At 37.1% G+C, this 24,285-nt stretch overlaps 1 protein-coding gene across 1 annotated transcript; it reads right to left on the reverse strand.

Annotated features, from left to right (window-relative positions):
* Window positions 1-1,993: 1,993 nt before the first annotated feature.
* LOC149580291 (uncharacterized) lies at window positions 1,994-24,081 on the reverse strand. The gene is made up of 4 exons (XM_089790226.1): window positions 23,721-24,081; window positions 22,527-22,653; window positions 3,554-3,721; window positions 1,994-3,380 (listed from the first exon to the last, which is right to left on the reverse strand). Exons 1-4 carry the CDS (start codon window positions 23,906-23,908, stop codon window positions 2,178-2,180), a joined length of 1,686 nt encoding a protein of 561 aa, XP_089646352.1. The 5' UTR covers window positions 23,909-24,081; the 3' UTR covers window positions 1,994-2,177.
* Window positions 24,082-24,285: the final 204 nt, after the last annotated feature.

Consider the following 24,285-nt stretch of genomic DNA (forward strand, 5'->3'; position numbering starts at 1 on the left):
ATTTGATTCATAATCAAACATAAATAACCAACCATTTATTTTAATTTACTAGAACTCAAATTGTAAGCCTATTTCTAAGTTTACCAGTGTTCCTAAGATTAAACCATATCAAGATAATTTGCATGCAATTTCAAATTCTCCCCTACTTCACCCATTCCCTCTCTTTCTACTTATCCCTATGTATGCGTATCCTCCCTCCCTCCCTCCCTCCCTCCCTACCTCTAGTAAGGCAATATGCATCAATAATAAAAATATAAAACAAGTTATCTAATGCCATCCATTATTTCAGAATCTGTTGACCTTACAGAACCTACCTAGATTTTTATCTTCTACATAAAATACACGTATTCTCCAAGCTAGCTTCAACTTCTAAAGAACTCAGCGCACAGTATTAATTGATCTCTAGCAATATATTATTAAATGATTCCATTCATATAGATAAAAGAGCTTGTTGACTTACGAATCCAAACCACTTTTCAAAATTTTGCTGTACCACCGAACTGGTCCTTTGTACCTGATCTTGAACTGAATTCAAACTGTTAACTTAGCGTCAATCAGATGTTGTGTTGAGATAATACAAAATGGTAAACTTATTCTTTGAATAACCAAATTGATTTTCAAATTTCTAAAAAGCTCAGAGAATACTTTAATGTTAAGATTACTTTGAAGTACTTTTTGACACCAAAATCTAGTGAAACTGATTTCCAAATTTCTATAAGCTCAGAGAATACTTAATTTTATCTATTTACTTTTAAGTACTCTGACGCCAAAATCTAGTGAGACTCGGGATAGATTTAGGGACCTCCCTTGTTTGAAATTTCATTCAATATTTAGGGAACTGGCATGTTAATTTTGCTTCTTCGAAGCAAATTTATATTGAGATGGTCTTCTCTCAATTAGTTTGGAAAATTAGCTGCTAAAATTTCTAGCTCTATGTTTCAGTTTCTAATCTTTTTAGCAGATAAAACTCTGCAACTTTACATTTCAGTGCACGGCCTCTTACAGCATCGCAACTTTGTTCAGAACCTCCTGAAATTCGCAGCTTTGCAGTTTCTGTTCACAGCTTTTAAATTCGTCTAGCAACTATCATTTCTCTAGCTAAATTAGCTGCACACTTAGTGTTAAGTATGAACTGACTACAAAATATGTTTTGTCTACATCCAAATACCACTGATATTACAAAATTGCACACAACGTTTTGTCTACAACCAAATACCATTGATATAATGAATGAAAGTTATAATCAACCACCATAAACTCGTGATAATACTCAAAACTATAATTGAGTAATCATTGAGGCTTTCGTAGGGAATAGCCAGAGTCCATGACTCGGGCTATTTAATTCAGCAAGAGCACATCCAAATTATATTTGAGACTTAATTTATTTGCTTCATCTGCAATATGTATATACTAATATTCTCAATCAAAAAACTTTACAGCTTATCAAGTACAGCAGACCCAACATTTAGCGATTGGAACATGCAATTTATTTCAGATGAAACTAGAAAATTCTCTACCTCCTCTATCTATGTGGAGGATAACTTAGAAGTGATGCATGTCGCATCACTTTTGTCCATTGGGATTGCTCTCCTTAACTTTTAACTCTATACATAAGAGAATCGACTCTATATTCTACACAAAATTGAACTCTATATTCTACAGAAGAAACCCACTTCATCTTCTACAGAGAGAAATGGCTCAAAATTGAACAATGTGCTGGGCATACTCCCCTTGGGGTAAGAACTCATCCAAATCCTGGAATTTGTAGATTGTGGTTATAAGCCTTTCAGATAAGAAAAGTAACAATTACCACAGTTGAAGAGTAGACATTTAAAAAAATCATATTCTAATTAGAAAAACAATTTTGTGGATGGCTTGAATTTATTGTACAAATTCTAAATAAATGAATTAAAATACATTAAGGAACACAACACCAATAATATCCAAGTAGTCAGGCCAGCAAAAGAATTTGCTCACAGTTCAAGAGTGGACATTTAAAAAAATCATATTCTAATTAGAAAAACAATTTTGTGGATGGCTTGAATTTATTGTACAAATTTTAAATAACTAAATAAAAATACATTAAGGAACACAACACCAATAATATCCAAGTAGTCAGGCCAGCAAAAGAATTTGCTCAAGCTTAATGAAGTTGAAACCATACTACAAGCTAGTTTTCATCTTCTAAAAGCATTGCCTTCAGTAGCATTGGCAGATCCCTGTAAATAGTGTGTCCGTCTCCTAACACTTTCCTCAATTGTTGAGCTTCCTCCTTTTTCTGCACCATACACACTTTTGTTAGTAACATCCAAGAAATTTTTCCCAGATCCTCTAGCTTCTTTTACAGCTTCACGAGCATCAGCTTCTGATGCCTTTTTCAGTCGGTGCCACCTTTGTTCATCATGCAACTCTGCATCCATTTGCATCTCACATAACCTGGCAGCTTTTTCTTCTTCTGATAACTTGCCTGCTTGATACTTTGGTCGTGATCCAGACTTGGTATGATCAGGTACATTGGATGGTATTTTCTCAGCTGATTGAGAATCTGAACCTCTAGCGTGTAAGTCAGTTACCCTGCTTTGCTGTGGTACAATCTTATTCCTGTGCTCCATAGGTAATTTATTCCTCAAACCATCAGGTGAATGTGCTCTATACCTTACACTGTCTTGTAAAGGTGGTCTGTGCCTTACACTATCCTGCAAAGTTGAGTTATGCCTCCTGCCAGACTCTGAAGGTGACTGATGCCTGCCACTATCCTGCAGAGGTGATCTTTGCCTTCTGACATTACCTGAAGGTGATCTGTGCCTTCCACCATTCTGCAAAGGTGATCTATGCCTTCTACCATAATCTGAAGGTGATCCTGATTCATGCTTTTGTGCATAATGTTGACTTTTGACGTGATCCAAGGGAGATCTTGATCTATGCCTTTCCCCATACTCTGGAGGGGATCGTGATCTATACCTTGATCTATGGGACAGGATTTTCCCATGATTGGGAGATCTTGATCTGTGCCTTTCCCTGTTCTCTGATGGTGATTGTGCTCTGTGCTGTCTATAGTTTGAAGGTGATCTAGGCTTTTCTTTGTGACATCTCCTTTCTTGTTGTTTCTCACTATTTTTCAAACACACAATATCTATGGGAACTTTTATCTTTTTCAACCTGGTAGTAGCATCCATATCAGAGTCAGAGTCACTGCCTGTTTCTCTTTTCTGTGTCTCTTTCTTACGCTTCTTTTTCTCTCTTTTTCTCAATCTGTTAGTAGTGTCTATATCATATTCAGAGTCGCTGCTAGATTCTCTTTTGTGCTTCTCTTTCTTACCCTTCTTTTTCTCTGCTTTCTTCTTTTCTTTCTCCTCCTTTCTTAGCTTTTTGACATCTAACTGTTTGAATCCATCACAACATTTGTTATATATCAATAATTCTCATATCTGAGCAAATCTAATCCAAATTGCAGTTAAAGAGCAGCTCAAACCTAACAAAAAGCACCAAGTCAAAAAGTAATTTAAAGAGAAAGGAATCCTATGCACAATCAAATAGAAAACGTAGAACATACAGATTTTTTTATCATCTCCATTTTGACAGGATTGTTCCTGATTTGAGAAAGTGCTTCTTGCTCCCTCTGACGGATCATCAGCAAAGGGTCTGAGTGCAATTTCCTCCATGTGTCATTTGCTGAGGCAGGTTTCTCTACCGTGAAAAGGGCTCCTGGAACTGCTGCAAGCTACATTTAATAAAGAAAAGAACATCAATACATTTATGCCAGGAACACGTATATAACTAATGATCCAGAATACAATAACTCCTTCCAACAAGCTTGTGTTGTAAATTGCTCAGAAAGAGTTTGGTGCTTTTAAGTGAAATTAATTTATTTTGCAGTAAAAAAGAGATGCAAATTGTTTGCAATACTGACATGTATAACAAATATAACTAAAATACTACTTTTTAGGAAATTAAACCCATACGCTCAGATTCAATTAAGCATTTTTACAATATTAATTCAAATGCGCCCAACTACAAGCAATTGACCAGTTTGCATACCATCAAATATAATAGTGTACTATTCAGGAAACATAACCATGCAGTGTCCAGGAACTCTCAAGGAGAGAGGCGATTGTGGAATTATACACTCTACATTCCAATTGATCAGCACACAGCAAGAATTCCGACTATGCAAAACTGAATCAGGAGTGTATGCCAGAGGAATGCAGTCTTGAGTTCCCATGTGCCCAGCAGTGTATTCAGCGATATGCTTGCATTTGAACGTGCAAGCAATAGCTTTCAATTCCACTCCAACTTCGTCCTGAACTATTCTGATGTCCCATTTGTATCTGATCTCTAGCAAGTGCCAAATTGGAAAACAACATGGATATTATGCAATCCTTACAAAGCATGCAAGGATTGAACAGAAAGTACTAATAATCATGCTGACGGGGCTAGATCCTACCAGATGTTGAAGATGCAGATTTGCATCTGGGATTCAGCTGCATTTGTTTAATGCAAGAACCTTGAATGCTTCAATATCCTTACTTGCCAAAGCACATGAATATATTAAAAATGCCATCTAAAGTCAGCCTGAGGAAGAACCACCCCAAAATTGGTTTAAGAAGAGCCATTACAAAATGGTAAGTCAGCCTAAATAAAATTATTTAATAGTTACACTTATTAATTTTATTTTATTTTTTTAATAAGGCAAATAGATGACCTAGCCAACCTAGTATTCTAATCAAGGTAATTACAGTTCGTCCCTCCTGCATTTTGTTTGTCCTCAAGCATCTTTAGATTTGGATCCTCACCTTCCCATGTTGCTTTATTTGTGTCCTCATTGGAGATTGCCTCTATTTAGTGTATCTGTCCCTTAACTAAATGCCTATACCCAGTTAGCATGATTCTATACATGTGAAGTGTGGCATTTTCCTTCGCAATTTTTTTAAACGTCTCCTCCTGATTTGGCATAGGAGGTAGTGTGCTCTTGTAAAAATCGTAGTCAATGGGTTTTTACCATTTTTCCCATGCCATTACAATAAAATGTGTTCAAGCCACACAAAATCACATTAACTGCAATTTTCAATAATTTTAAATAAAGGTTGCACAGGGACAGGGGTACTTGGGTGCTTAGGGTACGAGTACGGGGACAGCTATTTCCAAAATAGGGGACGGGTACTTGGGTACATCATTTTTATTAATGTGACTTAATATTTATAGAATATCTGAATATGACTCATGACAATGGTTTTTCAAAACAAGAACAGTGATAAGTTTGTAAATGTAATGTATTATTTTCAGCTTGGGATTTGCAATATGTTTGTAACAATAATATATGTTAAATGTTTAAATGCATAACAGAGAAGGTAAACTTTAAACACAAACAAGAAGATCATAAATCATATTACAATGAAATATTGCAAATTGTTAGTTTTATCAGATTATTATAATATGAAAATTCCTTATAATATATTTCTATAAATGTCCTAAAGTTATATCTCTCTTTTGTAATAACATTTGATAATAGATATGTCTTTTTAAAAAGGAGCTTACTCTTATAATATATGGCATGTAATTAAAGGGTTGTGACCCCACACATATTCCTACACCCAATGGACGTATCAAGTTGTTAGGTTGAACAAATCATGACGCACGCAGATAACAATGATAAGCGCTAATAATACTTGCGCATATAAAACAGGTTACTCACACAGTCAAAGGGACATGCCCAATGACATGTCAGACCAATCAAAGCTCCTCCCCGATCACGTGTGGATTCAGACAGACCTAGACGAGGGTGATGTGACATGTCAGACAATGTACATGTCACTTTTAATAGGCTAGACATTATCGGGTTAGATAAGGTATGAATAGGGGTAAAAAAAATTTAAAATTGCTATGAATTAATATATATAATATATATATATATATATATATATATATATATATATATATATATTCTACTAGAAATATCAATCAATTTGCATGTCATAGATATCATCTTTAATATAGACACTAACATTATCTATAATATTTAATCAAGGAGTTGTTCTACACTTGAAGTTTTATCCGACTGAAGCTATAAGAACATTAACACAACTGATAAACTTATGACTTGAACAGTGATAAAGTTTACTGTTAATCAGTATTGTATCAAATTTTCAAATTGATTTCATATTGAATTAAGCTTGATAAACAACAAGCTGATACGCAAACAAAAATCAAATCTCAGTCAATATCCTTAGCTATGATGCTCTCCACTGAGTACCTGGTATATGGGTACGTCTACTGGGTACTTGGGTATGTGGGTACACATCCTAGGGGTGTCGGTACATGTACCCATGTAACCTAGTTTTAAGTACTATTCAATGATTTTTTGAGTATTGGAATTTAAGATGTATAATATCATGTCACTGACAGATTTGTCATTATTTGTTTTGTGTTTGGAAGCCATTTTTCATGTTTGGAAGCAGATAAGGCAAATAATAGTGGCCGTGATCTCTTCCTCCATTTCTCTATAACTTCAACTGCAGCCAGCATTTGCTGTTAAAAATGGATAAACAGGAAAATACATGACTGATATGCTACTCTTGATGGATGTTTGAAACAATTATTGTAGTTCTTTAAAACAAAATTACTGTTAAGTCAAATTAAAGATAGTTGTAGGATTGAGGATATAACTATATAATTTTCAAGTCAAATTCATTGACCCATGTTTCATGAGTAGTGGTTCACAAGAACTCATTCCATCTAGGTGATGCTCACAAGGGTAGAGCATCGGGCCTTCCCAAGAGGTCATCATCCCAGTATCGCTCCAACTCAAGCACACTTAACCATGAAATTTTCCTCCAAGGTCAAGCCCACTTAGCTTGCTACCCTATTTGCAAAACCTTCAAGCAATTGATGTGCCTTATGAACCATTAATTAAAGAGCCCCTTTAGCTCATCAATTGAATTAAAACATGAGCTAAAATTATAGACAACTATGGCATATTAAGTTAGGAGAATTCTTGTGAGTCAAAATGATAGACAGCTATGGCATATTAGGGGAGAACTCTTGGCTCTTCGCATATTGAAATTCTTACAGATGGTTTGATATTTTTGAAGCATATTAAATCTTTGATGCTTGCACATATGTTACATAGAAAGAAAAAACTTTTATTGGTTGAACAGGCACAAGATAAGATAAAAAGTTAATAAAGACAGAAGTCAAGATATTTTTTGACTTCTTGCGTTTACTGGTGAAATCTTAAGAAGTACTATCTATGCAAAGTGGGCTTCCATTGACTCAGTCCTAGGCAATCCAAATATAAGAGTTAAGATAGGATACTGATGCGACCAGGAAATGCCCAGAGGCAGAAGCCGAGGTGGGCAGAGCTGGATGCTGATCCAGAAGCCCTGTGGATAAAAAATAAGCATTCCCAGCTCATCTAGGAACCCAGGATGCAGTCCCAAGAGGTTCTGTGGGAATCCAGATGCCCAACATCAAATCTGGCATTGTTTTTGACAAAAAAAAAAACTTAAAGCACATTTAGACATGACTTATTGACTTTTTTTTTTAATATTTTTTGCTTCTAAACCCTAAAATGGTCATAAAAGATATCATTCAATCACTTTTCATCTCATTTTGTTTCCAGCTAGGCTCTCTCCTCATTTAGTCTCCATTTTGGCATTTAGAAGGCAAGGTGATTATTTTCGAAGAGGATCATTCGTGGAGTGAGCAATAGCTTCCACAAAGGAATTTTAAACATCTAAAGTAAGCATTTGATACCATTCTTGAGTCCTTTAATGATTATTTTTGAGATCTTGATGAGTTATTTCAAGTTTAGGAAGAAATTTTTGAAGTTTTTTTCTTCATTTAATTTAGAAGAAATAAAGAAACAAGTTTAGCTATCTACTTTTGTATCATTATTTTGCACTTGTATGCTTGATGTTCATAATTTTTTTCTAATTTAAATTTAATTAACTACTTATTATAACAAGAAAATAGATTGTATTATGCAGGAATGGACACCACCAATAATCAAAGTTCAGTGGGAGTGTAAGGAGCCGATAGCTTCAAAATTGATGTATGATCTCCTTTATGGAGACATGCCACAAGAATATAACAAGCTTTAGGAGGTGGCTCATATATTTGGAAGTGTAATTATTGTCAAAGTAACAAAAGCAAACCATTCAATAGCTCATATTACCAAGTCAAACTTCATTTTATGGCCCCTGTTGGCCAAAGATTAGGAATGTGCAAAGTCAGAGATGGGAAGGGGATGTCTAATACACAAATAACTTCATATATATAAGAATAAGAAGCTGTTGATAAATTGGTCAAAATATCAAAACAAAGTTCATATCAACCTCCACTCAGAAAGAAAAAAAATGCAATTACCCACTGAACCAATTGGATCCTCCAAACATTCATTCTTGCAAGTACCTGTATTAGGAGAGGAAGAGATAGAAATAGAAATCACTACCCACTATAGAGGGTAATCTCGTAATTAAGTAATTAAGTTGCATTAGGAGAAGTTTTTACCAAAGGTCGTGTCAGTTGGTATTAGTAACCAACCCGAACACTATATGCAGTACATAGATGGAATAGAATGATATGGTAATTTTGGATATCATTGGTACTAGTATGTAACTTGATTGGTACAATTAATAAAGAGATCATTTCCCCTATCCTGTGTATCAATCATTCTAGTAATGCAATAGTATTATAATGTTTGTAGATCATCATTGATATCATTGTCCATATGAATAGTCCATTATATACTATACTTGGAATTGGCCTGCCATATTGGTAGTAACATTTTTGGTGTCGTTGCCTAAGTAGAACCCAAGGTACAGCAGGCAAAAGAAAGATGGAAATGTAATGGGCCGACCATTTGACCAACAAACAGAAATAACTGATGGCGACATTGAGGAAGAAGAAGTGACTAGGGAGTACTAGTGGACCCAAGACCTTGTACTCGTGTGGGAGGACGCAGTAGATGAGTAGATCCCATGGGGAGGCAAAGCAGAGGGCTATCAACACCGGTACGATACCTATCGAACTCATGGTGAACGAGGTTGTGCAAGATCTCTTGAGAAGTCTTCCAAGACTGCTTGCACGGAGGCTGGTAGCAGTGGAAGAGCAAAAGGAAGCAGACCTGAGAGAACAAAGAAGGCAACAAACATTGCAACATTTCCATCAAAGGAATCACAGAGAGGAGTCCAAAGATACTAGAACTGTAGAACAAATTCCCAGTGGAGGAATCGAGGGACACAAGGAAACACAAAAGAAACCACTACCTCCACATTTAATGCCTCTCCTTCCCAATAAAGATAGACAACGAGAGAAGGATACTCCATTAGAAGTCACCAAGGAGGAAGTAAGGCAGGCACTATTAGCACATCAACAAGTGGAGAGGAGGCGGAGATTGCACAACCTTGCCCAGCAAGTAGGAGGACCAAAGCGTACTCTCAGCAAGGACGGAGGACAAATTTTAGGAGGAGAATTAGCAAAATTACTAGATAGTGCGGCAAAGGGAATAGAAAGGCTAGCTATCTCGGAGGCATCAATCATAGTAGACCATAAACCCTTGAAGGTGGGAATCCCACTTCCACCAAGGTTGAGGAGACGAGTGTAAGAGAAGAGAAGCCTTGCACATTCCCAACGGAGGAGACAAGCGTAGAAGTAAGGAAGTCCTGCAAACTCCTAGAGTAGGAGGAGAAAAACAAGAGAGAAAGATCCAGTGAAGTCAAGAAGGAGAAGATCTACAGCAATTCGATAAAAGAAAAATGCCGAACACACTAAATAAACAAAAATTTCCTTAGTTTAAAGGTGAGGAATCAAAAGACCCCATAAGGCATTGTAAGAAGAAAAATGAAAGAAAGATATTTAACAACGTCCATGAGACCAACGGTCTAAGGGACCAAAAGAAGACCCATTGATCAGTTTGCTAAGATTTCTCTAGGCTGTCCCTTTTGTTGTGGATCTTCGTTAACAAGATGTCCACCTTGTGAAGTTTTGGTCCCTCAAAAAGTTCTTTTATGTTGTGTTCCCGTAAGGTCTCTTTGTGATGGTTGCGGATATCCTCATATGCGGTACAATCTTTGACATAATGTCATTCCGTTTCCACCACCCCCTTGTTGCAAAACCTATAGATTCTTTCCTCCCACCCTTCTTTAGGGAGCTTTCATCTACCAATTTCACATCTCAAATGGTGTGATCCAAACCTCAATTGAGGGATTAAAATTTTAGCCTTTCTTTTGATATCAGCTCCAAAATATTCTTTATCGCCATGTTTGCATGTGGGGTTGAATTCTTTGACATAGTAAGCTTTTTTCCTACCTATCTGAGTGTCCACATGTCAGTCCTTATTTTTTCTAAGAGCCATTTTTTAATCTCTACATTGATTTCCGGCCACTCTTGATGGTCAATGTTCCATTTGTTGAACTGTTTGCTATTTTGTTTCTTCCACATCTTCTTTCGACGTTCTAGCTCCTCGTCAACCACCATCCTAGGCCAATGATGTGTATCCATATTTCCCACTTTTTTTAAATAGCTTAACAAGTGAATAATTGTTGAGGCCTCCACCAAGAACATGCCTAATTCTGCCAAGAGAATCTCCTAGGGAATCGTTGACTTGACTTTGAGGTTAGTGGTAATGAAATAATTTTGTATTCTTTCTATTTGTCATCATTTATGTTTTAATATGCTACTCCCCCATACCTCACTTCCATAAAGAACAATCGGAATCACCCACAGCCCAAAGAGGGTTTTCCTAGTCTTCCAATCACACAACTCCGCTTTCCTACACTTGTTCTGAAGAAGGTAAGAGGCCTTCCAACCCCCCTGTATTCTTTTTGATCTGCATGTCTCCCAACCTAACCGATAATGGAAATCGATCCCTAGGTACTTGTATTCTTCCACAGTTTCTAACATGTTGTCCTTAAATATGAAAGTAATTTGCTGCTTTTTTTCTTTAAGTTAAAGAGCATGATCTTAGTCTTAGAGGCATTGACTTCCATCCCTACCTTGGTGCAAAAGGTTTCTAAATTACTCAAATGTTCCCTCGACCCATGGGCAGTTTTAGCAATGAGGATAAAGTCATCTGCATAAAGAAGCGATCTAATCACATAATCAAATAGTCTGATTCCTTCTCCATTGGCTTTGTTTAGCCACTCCTCCAACTTATCAATATATAGGCCAAACAAGGTAAGAGATAACGGACATCCCTATTTGACCCCCACATTGCTCCCGAAGCATTCTAACATGCCCTCTTTAGTTTTGATTTTTACTTTAACCTATTCATAAAGCTTATAGACAGCAGCCCTGTATTCTTCTGGAACTTCCAATTCTTACATTCTATTCCATAGTTTGTCCCTGTAAGACATGTGTGACGATTTGGGAGGCAAGAGGACGAGTGAAAGAAAATTATTGGGTGAAAGCCTTTCCTAGCACCTTGTGTGGAGTCACAACTGACTGGTACACAGATCTGGCTGATACAGAAAAGGCCACATGGGACGCACTTAGAAAAGCTTTTGAGGCAGAATTCAAATTGCTAAGGGATGATGATGAGGTGGTATCGGGAATATATAACGCTTGCCAAGTAAAGAGTGAAAGTGGGTGGGTATACCACCAGAGATTGAAGGAACTAATAGAGAAGCTAGAGAATAAACCAGCCGACGGACTGAAAAAAGGTGGTTTATAGAGGGATTGAATCCCTCCACCCAAAAGAAAATGAAGGTGGTACCTCCATCCACCTATAAAAAGGCATGTGACAAACTTATGGATATTGAGAGTGAGAATAAAACATCTAGCAGCAAGAAAACAACTTGCAATGACAGCAGCTAGGAGAAAAGCAAGGATGAATCAAAAACCATTCAAGCACTTTGCAAGGATACGATGCAAATAATGAAGGAAACTAAAGGAGAGAAGAAAGTTAAGGGAAGCAAGGAACCATGGTGTACGGAGTGTCGGAGCGAAGGGTACACAAAGACAAATTGCCCAAAGAACCTATTTTGCGACATCTATCACGTAGCAGGACATTCCCTTAAAGAATGCTTGTAAAACTTGAAAGTACAAAGCGCACTAGTACTTTTGACGGAGAGCAATTTAGCCCTCCAAGGAACACAAATTTTGATGCCACTCCTAGAGGATACCGGAACACGAGACGAGGAGGCAATAGTAACACCAACACACCATGCAGTCGTATCCAGTATGACAAGAAGGGCCACCCAATGATCTAGTGTCGAAGATGTAACAAATGGGGGAAATTCATGTGACACAATCAAAAAGGTAGAGGGAACAAGCCATGTAAGTAGTGTGGACTAGGAAACCATGAAGACATGGATTGTCCTAAGCAAGAGGCAATGAACATGTTGGAAGTCACAAAACCGAAAGAACAACTAATGGTCGTCACTCGTCTACGAGCCAAAAAAGATTCATACCCTAATCCTCAAACAAAGAAGGAATAGCTGAAGGAGGCACGGATGGCACTGGAAGAGGAACAATGATACAATCAAAAAGGTACAGGGAACAAGCCATGTAAGTAGTGTGGACCAGGAAACCATGAAGACATGGATTGTCCTAAGCAAGAGGCAATGAACATGTTGGAAGTCACAAAACCGAAAGAACAACTAATGGTCGTCACTCGTCTACGAGCCAAAAAAGATTCATACCCTAATCCTCAAACAAAGAAGGAATAGTTGAAGGAGGCACGGATGGCACTGGAAGAGGAACAATGCCATAAGGTAGTAAACCCTTCCATCCGCTCTGCATCTAAAACCAACATAATAAGGTAGATGTTGCAAGCTATCATATCAATGAGGGTAGTCAACTTACAAGAAACATTGCCACAATTAAAGGTAGAAATCTCCAAAAAAAGAGAAGATAACATCAAATATGGAGAGAATGGTTTAAGGAAACAACAAAAAGGAAGAAGCACCAGAGGGTAAAACGATTACAAAACCAACACTGTTTGTCATAAGAATGGGAAGAACTCTTGTTGTGGTGGAAATTGAAATTATGGGAAATAAGATGACAAACACCATACTAGATGGAAGGTCTAGAGTGAACGTACTTCGTGAACAAACTTGGAAAGCATTGGGCAAGCCCACACTTTGGCCACCTACATTCCATTTGGTGGGAGCCGACCAGCACAACATAAAACCTTAAGGTACACTCATGGGCCAAAAGGTAATTATAGGAACACAACAATTTCTTCTGGACTTTATTGTTATCACACTAGAGAAAAAAGGCTATGACACCTTACTAGGGAGTGGCCAGTGTTGGCCAAAGTCAACCATAATTGGCAGCAAAATACATTGTCCATCGAAAGTGAAGGAAGGAAATACACAATTGCATCCAACTCGGAATCAGAAGGCAGGGAGTGTGAAGTTAAAGGAGAAATAAAACCAGATGAGGAAGGCATCCTAAAACTTGGGAATTGCTCAGGGGAGGAAACAAATTCTTTTAGTGGATTGTTTCACTAGCAAATAAAGGAATATGAGGTGTTCCAACCAAGCTGTAATATGATGGAAATTGCCAAAATAGAGGAAAAGGGGACGAAAATAAAGCATGGGTAAGAGGAGGAAGGTTCAAGGAAACCCCAAAAGACAATACCAGCGAAGCCAATAAGACATAAAAAAGTACGAGAGATATAATTTTCCTTAAAAAATCATCAAGGAAGAAGGTCAGCCATGAAGGCAAGCTCATGATTATAAAAGGAAGAGGCCACTTGAAGACTCCACATAACATAAACCGAAAGATAACTCTGGGGAAAGGAAACATAAAGTTTGTACAAGGTGTTGTAAAGGCAATACACGATCACCATAGATGCCTCATACACATAGGGAAGGGGAGAATCGCATAACAACTTACGCCCAAAGTTTTGTGGAATCTCGTATGTAGAGGGGAGAGGTTCATCCGTCATGTACGCAAGGGAGCCAAGGTCACATGCGCAAGAGGAGAAGGCACCACGTATGTAGGAGGTAGAGCCACGTATGCAAAAGGTAATGTTGCATACGCCCAAGGAGGAGGTAGTGCCACATATGCGAGAAGAGGAGGAATTGTGTGTGTGCGTGTGGAAGTAGGACAAAGAAAATCTGGCACGTGGGTGGCTATTTATAGCCTTAATCGCGTGGCATACATTTAAAGAATGGTATAAAGAAGTAACACAAACTCAACAATCCTAAAGCAATCATTATTTAAGAAAAGGATGAAGAGACAAGTGGAGGAGAGAAGAAGACCAAAACAAGAAACAACACGGCCATAGCAAGTAAAAGCCACAAGAGTAGAGGGAAAATGGAAGAAGTATCTGTTGCAAACATCAATTTTGAAGAAGTTGAAGGAGTCGAATCCAGGAATTGGTAGCAAGGGACAAACAATCAACATCCAATAAAGGCCTCATTGACGAAAGCAAAGGTAGATAAGATGTATTCATGCCTAATTTTGATCTCAAGGAATTTGAACCGGTACTACAAAACCTAGTACATGGCTATGCCAAGAAAGGCCATAAGTCTTGTATCAAATAATTGCAACAAAACTTAACGGTCTCCTATGCACCCCAAAACTTCACAAAAGTGTTTGAAGTACCTAACAGAGGGCAACAAGTGGCCAAAGCTCCAAAAATGATGGTGGAACAGAGAACACATTTAGTAGAATTAGCATGCAAAGAAAATCTAACACAAAAACAATGGGACGGCGTTTGGAGCAGCAATAGAGGCATCAAGAAGACCTTTGTCAAGAAAACAGAATGGCAGTGTGTAGTCGACTTCATCAAAAGAAAACTAACAAGAGGGAGTCGCACATCGGATATTGCCATTTCCATGCTTCTACAAGTGAAAGGGGTATATGAGGATAAGGTTTATAACTGGGCACACCTACTTTTAGATAAGATAAAGGAATTTTCCTATTGAAGCACAAGACTTTTTATATGCCTCATCACACACACAAGTTGCCTCTGAATATTAGGGAAGTTTTGTTCCAGAAACTAGGGTTGAGCCATATAAGCCTACCATGTTTTACTAGTTGCATATGGACACTATAGTAGGATAAGTAAGTATCGGAGCTATTGAACCACGCAAGAAGGCAAGACAAGGTGAACCCAGCTCACATAACTCAGGCATGGCGAGAGGCCTTGAAGAAAAGGAAAAAACATCATCAGAAGAGAAGGAATCTAGCTAGCAAGAAGAAGAGTGTCAAACTTCACGAATAGTTATCGCAGACAAACCACTCCCAACAGCAACAGGCAATGTGTAGAAGAAAAAGGCTAAGGGTGGTGTCTATACACGTACGACCTCTAAGGAAAGCACAGGTCATACAAATGCCAGTCGTATGGGTCAAGAAGGTTGTACACCCATCAATCGTACTGGCCAGGAAGGTCATACGAACACCAAGAGTACGGGCATGGAAGGCATAGGCAGGAAGAGACAAAGGGCACGGGGGAGGAAGGAGCAAAAAGTGGACTGACTCTAGCAAATTGGGGTGCCAAGCGAACAAATTTTGCACCCTTCCAGCTTTTGGAGATGGCTCATCTTGTTCTTGTAGACAAGATATCAGGTACTAACTCAATAGATTTGAGATGCACTAAAGTGACAAGCCATAGAGTAAGGATCCCTACAACTCAAGGGATAGAGACAGGACAGCCGATCGCGTTGTCGGTGTCACCCAGAACAATACCACAAAACAAAGAAATGGCAACACCCACTCTAGCACCGTCTATCACCACTGCTACGGCCTCATAGATGGTAAGTAGGCCACAAAATCAAGAGCATGAGCAGCACGATGGGGAGACCACGGAGAAGCATGACAAAGAGGCTCATACCTTGTTGGCACAATTTTAGTTGGGAGTGGAAAATATACCACCACCATCCCTGCATTTGCTAGGAGAGCCCACACTACCTGTACTAGAAGAAGGACACCTACAACCACACAAGGAGATTGGAGTCATTTAGGTAGATTCGGCAGGTTTAAAGGAAGAGAGCCAGTCTGATGTAGGAGGAAGCATATTCCCACCTAGTGATGAACGCACTAAAAGGATCTTGGTCAAGTTGGAAATCATAACTAACGCAACACAAGAAATCAGGCAGCGAGCTAAGGAGGCAGATATGACTACCATAGTCTCTCAAGTTGAATGCCTTTTACACTTTATGAGGATGGGATGCGACGAAGACTTTAAAAGGACATTTCTAGACCAAGGTTGGCCTATTGAGGAGACTAAAGTACAGTCTCAACAGTGGCAAGCATCACGAATAGTATAGTTAGGCGGGCCATTGGCTTCGGTTTTATCTGAAATGGAAGTAACTTTTTAGGCCATAATTTTTTGACTTACAAAAAGTTCGTTGGGAATTGGCAAAAACAAAGGGTGATCGGGTAACTCTGACAAAACAAGTCAAGAGGTTGGAAGCCAAACTTAAGGAAGAACATACTACACATACAAAACAGCTAACACCATCAAATCAAGACTGAATGAATGCACTAAGGCTCCTACAAGGCGTGCATACTAAACAACTTGCAACAAGACAAGATGTATAGCTACTCAAGCAACAATTAGCCCATCTCACAGCCTCAACCACTTCGATTGCAACTTCAATTCCAGCTTCAGCTCCAGAGATGCCTACACATCCCTCTTTTAGCTTGTTAGTCATATGGAAACGACTTTTTTTTCATGGGGGGGATACTGTAGAGGGTAATCTCTTAAAAAAGTAATAAAGTAGTTGTTAGGAGAAATTTGTACCAAAGGTCGAACCGGTTGGTACCAACAACCAACCCGAGCACTATATGTAGTACGCAAATTGAATAGAATGATATGGTAATTTTAGATATCATTGGTACTAGTATGTAACTTGATTGGTACAATTAATAAAGCGATAATTTCCCATATCCTATGTATTGCTCATTCTAGTAATCCAATAGTATTATAGTGTTTGTAGATCATAATTGATATCAATGTCCATATGAATAGTCCATTATATACTATACTTGGAATTGTTTTGCCATATTGGCAGTAACACCCGCAAAAGAAGTCCACTGGACACTGCATTTAAAATGGAGGCAAGAGAGCTAATTGATCAGCCCATTGCACGTTGCCTTCATGTCAATTGTCTTCCTTCCAACTAGGTGAGATCACCATGTTGGAAGGAAATGGTGGCAACCATCAATAAGGCACTAGCTGATTATAGAAGTCCAGGGAATGAAAAGGTGTGTCCACTCTATTGCAAAATGAGAAGACTTCTATAGAGAAAACTATTCAACCAATTAGAATTTTTTGGAAAACTTTAGGTATTTCTATTGTTTCTAATGGATGCAAACATACAAGAAACCATTGCAGTGTCCCCAAAAGGGGCAATGATTCTTAAGGCAGTTGATTGTGAAGGGGAAATGAAAGATTCACAATTCATTTCCCAAATTCTCATTGAAGCCATAGAGATGGTGGATAGTGGGAATGTGGTCCAAGTGATTACAGACAATGCTAGAAATTGTAGGAGTGTGGGTGCTTTGGTTAAGGGCCAATATGACCATATTTTTTGGACATGATGCACTATACACTCCCTTGGTCATGCAATAAATTGGCACTCAAAAAGATCGAGTGAAGCAAATACACCAAGAGGAGGAGGAGATACAAATGTTTGTAATGAACCATCACATGTGTGACAAACCATCACATGTCACAAATGATACTCAAATATTGGAGTTGTTGAAGGTAAATTGTAATTATTAAATTTTATTTATTTATTTAATTTGAATAAATTTTATGATATGTTCAATTATTGAATTGTTTATAACTTTTCTTAATATTTATTGGTGTATTGTTATCAACTTGATTACCTAATTTGCATCTCATGCAATTGTTACGAGACAACTTGTCAGGGTGCATGGATCATTGAGCCAAATGGTTATTTCTAACCAATGGGGTATATGGGTGGCTTCAAATTCACAAAGAGCCCAAAAGGTTAAGGCATTGGTCTTTGATGACTGTTGGTGAGCTGATGTGCAATTTGTATTGGATTCACCAAGCCTATATGATCATGCTCTGCTTTGTTGATACTAATCAACCTTGTTTGGGAGATGTCTATGATGGCATGGACACAAGTAGAGAAGGTAAAATTTGCCATACAAACATACGAGAGTGATCCCATAGAATGTGAAGCCCTAACAATAAGGTGGAAACAATCATTCATCATCGTCGCGAAAAGATGAGTACCCCATTGCACCTCCTTACATATTACTTATCTCCAAGGTACTATAGCAAGGAAATACTTGCTAGGCCAAATAGAGTAGCACCATATACAGATGAAGTTGCTGATGGGTGCTACAAAGCCTTTGCAAGACTCTTGCAAGATGATGAAATGCACAACAATGTTAGGACAGAATATGGCTCATTTGCTTCTGGAGAAAACTCAGACCAATTGCAACAAAGGACCAAAATAACATGGGAGCTATCACATGGCAGTACCTCTATGGTTAACCATTTAAGAATATACCTCTTGTCATCAAGATCCTTTCACAAATTTGTTTTTTGTTTTTAGTTTGCCACATGTATTCTATGATTTCATCCTTAACATTCTTTAATTTGTTTTTCATTTTTATGTTTAATTTAGTGACCACTATCCAAGTTGCAAGTTCCTCTACTGGTGAACAAAATTGGAGTACAACTCCTTTAAAGCATAACCAGTTGAGCTCAAAAGAAGTTGAGGACTTGGTTTACATTAATACCAACTTGCATCATTTATCACGTTAAGGATCATTACAAGGAAGCCAAGCTTTGGGATGTAGCCCCTGAGTGTGCCAAATTGGATGCAACATTTGAGAATCTTACTATGATCATAGATGTAGATGATGAGAACAGCATGACACACAGTGCATCTATCACACATGGAACCGTTGTGGGTTCAAATGATCTTGAACTTGCAGAAGTTGGAGATAATGGGGATGCAGATTTTCTTGAGAGTCTATAATTCTGAATCTGATTAGTGAATCTTGAATCTTGATTGATGAACATTGAGCCATGAATTAATTTTTGATATTGTAATTGTAACAATTTTCTGATTTGCATTAGGATAGCGAACAGATGATCATCCAAAACCCCCCAAACAAATTGCACATTTGTGCACCCACAACTCCATCTGCACCCAAATCGGCAACTTAGGTATTGAGTGAACATGCTACACTAGTATGTACTCTCTAATGTAAAAAACGGAAAAGTTCTCTGCTCCTCTCCTCAATAATTCTCTGATACTTGAAGACTTCAAAATCCTGAAATTATCAGGAAAATCAGACAGCTCTGGACAATCTGTTATTATCAATTCCTTCAAGTTGTGCAATCGACCAAATGTGTTTGGAAGGCTTCTTAACAATGTAACACCTCACAATTCATAAAATTAAGATCATTCTGTTCATCTGAGACTAAACTAATCAACCCCTTCCAGTTGCTCAATTTGACCAAAGGCGTTGAAAAGGTTTCTTAAGTATGTAACACTCCTCAATTCATAAAATTGGATTATTCTGTTTATCTGAAACTCAACCAATCAACTCATTCAACTTGCCCAATTGACCAAAGATGTTAAGAAGGTTCCTTACCAATGTAACCCCTCACGGTTCATGACATTAAGATTTGTAATCAGTTAATCTAAAACTCAACCAAATTCATTTAAATTATAAGAAGTAATTAGATATAGCACAGCTGTACACACATACAGGCCTAACAGCCAATCCTAAATGTTGATTTTTTTTTGAAAAATTGCTTTTGGAAACAACTGTGTTTTTTTATGAGTGGAGAAATTGAGGGAAGACAAATAGACTAGCCAGAGAATGCAAAAACAAGAATAAAAGACAGTGATAAGCCTAACAATTATATGTGTAAAAAATACAATTATAACTTCAAAAGTTCAATCCCTATGAATGTATATTTATTATTTATACATATGACTAATAGAAATTATATATTCTTATATAGATACATATGAGTTATAAACATACAAATTTTCATATATTTATGCAAAGACTTCTGTTGGTAAGGAAGCTGCAAATGTAATTCATTCTTAGAGAGACCTTGTGTATAATGCATATATTTATGCATGTGAATGAAAGAAAGAATATATATATATATATAAATAATGAAAGGAGTGCATAGAAAAATTGAAAACGTGCTACTAAAGATGGAAAAAAAACATTTGCGCATAAATTTGAATATGTTTATGTTATAAACATATTTATATAAGACATAAATATCTTAAGGATACACATGAATATATTTAGTACAATAAACATAATTATCAACATATAATATAATAAATGGATTGAGTTTTTCGCAGTCCATAAAATTTAGCTATAGTCTTCTGAATTAAACTGTGTATCTTTTTTTATGATCAACAATTTTGAATCACTCGCAATAATTCATCATCGGGAACGAAGGATTTGTGAGAATTGAAACGCAGATCAGCCTTATAAGATTGTGAGCGATAGGTATAAAATTCAATTGTTTTATTTATTTTTTTGAAATAGGTTTGGGCCAGGGAGGGTGTTCTCAACAGAGAGAAGCTAACAAAAAGATAAATCTAGAGGATCCAACTAGAAAAGAGAAATCAGAAAATAATTACAGTGCACAAATAAATACAATCTAGTCCTATATTAAACTATTAAAAAAACCTGAAATAATAATCAAAAATAAAAACTATAAGTAGAAACCTGAAAATTAAAAGCAAAACAACAAACCAAAACAAACAGGAAACAATTGATTAATAAAATATAGAATAATAAGATAAGTATAACTAATTGAAAGGAGAAAAACACTCAAAATTACAAAGAAATTAAACACGAAGAGGTAAGGTACCATCTTCCTTTTCCTAATGATGAGGATGTCCGAAAAAGGAAGTTGTTTATTAAATTCAAGTTCCTTGGTGAATTGAATACAATCCACAACGTTATTTAAGTGAGAATGGAAAAGTTTCAAATGATCAAGACAATGAGGCCAACAAACATTGGTATCATCTGCATAGCATTTCCACCAACGAGATTTTATAGGGGAAGAGTTGAGGGTCGAATTTTCAAAATATTTCATGTAGAGATTAGCTATTCCATCAATTTGTCAATAAATTACATTTCAAAATGTGAAGAAAATCGACTAAAGGCAGAACTCGACAAGAGAAGCAATACCATCATTGGTTTTGCATTTAACATGTTGCAAAGAGTCAATGCTAGGCTTTAGTAAATAAAGACGTTACATCAGAGCTGGCTAAAACTCAATATCCTCAACTATTTTCTCTTGAATAAAATCACTTAGTTCTAAATGAAAAAGTCAGAATTTCCTATTAGAGCTGATTTTAGTTTTGCCAAAAAAGTGGTCAATTTGTAGGTGAGAAAGTAAGTTGCATCAAAAATTGCCCTTAAGGGGGGGTTGACTCCATAGGGCAACGGTATAATTACAAACCTGTGCTGATACAGGTTGTGTGTTTGATTCTCTGCCCCTGCATGTACGATGAACAGTACTGATGATTAATATGCCCCCACGTGACTAATGGTTCATTCCCCTCGCTATAGCCCTGCCCTGCCAGCTGTTGTGATTTGATTGCCCAAGTGCATGATCAGCATAATTGTCCTCTGTCCGTGTTTCGCACCTCCTCGATTCACAGATCCACATGCATATACATGCCTCACCAAGATATGGAGTACATAGTCTTCAGCGATTCGGAGATATAAGGTGGAGGCAGTTAATTGCCTTGGAGGGGCAAGGAGATGTTATGGAGAGATAAGGGTTGTCATTGTCCGGCTATGGAAATGTTGTCTCGGTACGGTGTGAATTAGAAGCAGTGTGTTCTGGGGTAAATAGATGTGCTAAAATTAGGAGTTGAATATGTGTTAATGCCTAAGCTATGGAAATTCAAATAAATTAACGATAGTATGATTCACCTAGGGGATGGGAACCCCCAGATGTGTCCCCACTAATTGAAAGCTCCTGTCAAAAGAGATTACCAATCAAAAAAAAACAATTGCTCTTAAGAGGAATGTCTGGTTAATGAATTTTAGAGGTACCATAAATGCAAGACATTATCTCTGTGTTGAAGGAAACACTTCTTGGTATCTTCATCAAAAAAGAGAGTGGGCAACAGCTATCCTAACTTTTCTAATATTCTTGGAAACAGAATTGTTAGGTAGGGTTCTAAAGCTACCACCATCAGATAAGTGGTCCAACATTTTAGCAAAGCATAACACCTGTATCTGAAAATTTACGGGGCTAAATCTAAGTAGGTGTGGTGAAATAGTAATGGGACCAGCAAATAACCCAGGTTCTGATCCTCCACTACAATAAGGTGCTCCATAAATGAAAATCCATCAAAATGGTAGCAAAGTTATGTATGCATTAGGGAAATGACCCACAACCCCCATTTTCAAACCATAAGATGGTTATACAAGCCTACCTCACCCACAATTCACCCAGCAAAATATAGAAAAGAAAAAACAGCAAAGCTATATATAATAACTGAATCAAACACTCAAAATAAGCACCTTCAAAATCAAACCCTAATCAGACTGAAGAAATATCAATTAATATAACAGAAAATTACCTTGCTCAGCTCATTTTCTGTATCAATCTTCTGTGGTTCCCCAGGCTTACCCAATGCGAAGCTGTCAGAGCTGCCTTTTCCTACGGCCAATCCAGAGTCATACAAAAACTCCAACCGCTCCTGTTTACTGCCATTACAACTCTCAAGAGTTCAGATAAATAAGTTAAGAAAAATTATATAAGGATCACCTTACGAACCTATCAGGAATGCAGATTAATTAGAAAGGTATATATCAGAATTTTAAAAAGCATCACTCCCATAAACAAAACTAATCTAAAAAGAGCAAATTAAAGCTAGAAAGGGTGATGAAAAAACTAGTTGACGGGTGAATTAGACGATTAAATTATGGTTAAAAGACACGTTAAAAAACCCAACCAGAAACAAGCAAAATACAGTAAAAAGAGTCATCAAAACGTTCTCAATAAAAGAGCTGAATAAGGTTAATATGGCCATAGAAAGCTAACAAGAAATGAGTAAATCGTGGTTGAAAGTACCATATAACCAAATCTGCAAGGGAGACTGTTAGAATCCAAACAGGAAAGGCATAATTAAATTCAAAGTAGTCATAAAACTTTTAATATGGGTAAATATGGTTTACAAAGGAAATAAAAACAATTTCAGATAATGGAAAAAGTAATCACAATTGCAACAAGAATGGAATCGGAGACACATAAATTTTGCTTTGACGGCCTTGAAATTGAAACCTTATCAAAAAAGGTAATGCTGAATACTGAATTATCGTCAGGAAAATCACATAAATTATATAGGAAAATGCAAATCATGGTTGGAAAGGCCGTTAGAAAACTAATTAAAAAGGGCATATTAGTTTAAAAGACTGATGAAATAAAATCGGGAAAGGATGAAACAGCCGTTAAAACGTGAACAGTTATTAGGGCAAATCGGGACCATAAAATCCTAACCTGCGGTGGAGAAATTTGAGCTACAAAACTATTCAGTCAGCGTTAAATTAGGAACATCACAGTTTATACGCAAAAGGGTAATTTGGGAAGAAAAGAGGGCATGAAAAGAAGAGAAGAAAATGTGGGATTAAATGCGGATAAATTATTAGAGGACAAATTTTGGTATTAAAAGAAGATAAATAATCTTCTGAGATCTGCAGTACTGGCAGTCTGCTTCAGACCAAAAGAATGAAACATATATAGAAAAATAAATCATGGGTATACGAATACTTACGGGACAAGACCCGCTTGTTCCTGTAATTGACGAAACTCGCTCTGTTCGCGCTCATCCTGAATCTGCTTTTTTAGTTCTTCTAACTTTTTCTGCTCTGCTTCGTGTTTTTGTTCGGCTTTCCATACATTTTCGATGTTTCGGAGACTGCCCGTATGCCAGCCTTTCTTGTTAAGAAATTTGAGCGCCATTGGATGACCGGATCGAGTCCCACTAAGTCCAGACGAGAGCAAATTTAATTTGCTTGTGATGTTACTGATTCAATTTGCTCAATAAAACGGAGGTATTGTGATCAGAAATTTGTTTGGGGGATTGAAAACCCAAATTGTAAGTTATAAGCGACGGCTTTTTCACCGTGTGATATATCTGAAACTTAACAATTTATACCCATATCTCCAAAAGTTAAAAAAACGGTACGAGGTAAACTTCAATGCCTTTGTTTGATGCGGGCAAAAGTGTGGTTGTTTTATTTATTTATTTATTTATAGAATTGTTTGGTTTTTGCACCTTCAGTATTGTTTTTTTTTTAAATAAAGCAAAAGTGGATTGCTAATATATTTTATTAATA

Source organism: Cupressus sempervirens, chromosome 1, assembly GCF_028749045.1.
Source record: "Cupressus sempervirens isolate cs-2001-9-10 chromosome 1, ASM2874904v1, whole genome shotgun sequence".
NCBI lineage: Eukaryota > Viridiplantae > Streptophyta > Pinopsida > Cupressales > Cupressaceae > Cupressus > Cupressus sempervirens.

Bases quoted from the DNA above. Each gene is read 5' to 3' on its own strand.
- LOC149580291 (XM_089790226.1), bottom strand. From the start codon at position 23,908: ATGGCGCTCAAATTTCTTAACAAGAAAGGCTGGCATACGGGCAGTCTC. The intron at 3,722-22,526 runs GTAATTTTCTGT...TATTAAATGTAG, and splicing joins CAGAAAATGAGCTGAGCAAG to CTTGCAGCAGTTCCAGGAGC. The intron at 3,381-3,553 runs GTATGTTCTACG...GGATTCAAACAG, and splicing joins TGGAGATGATAAAAAAATCT to TTAGATGTCAAAAAGCTAAG.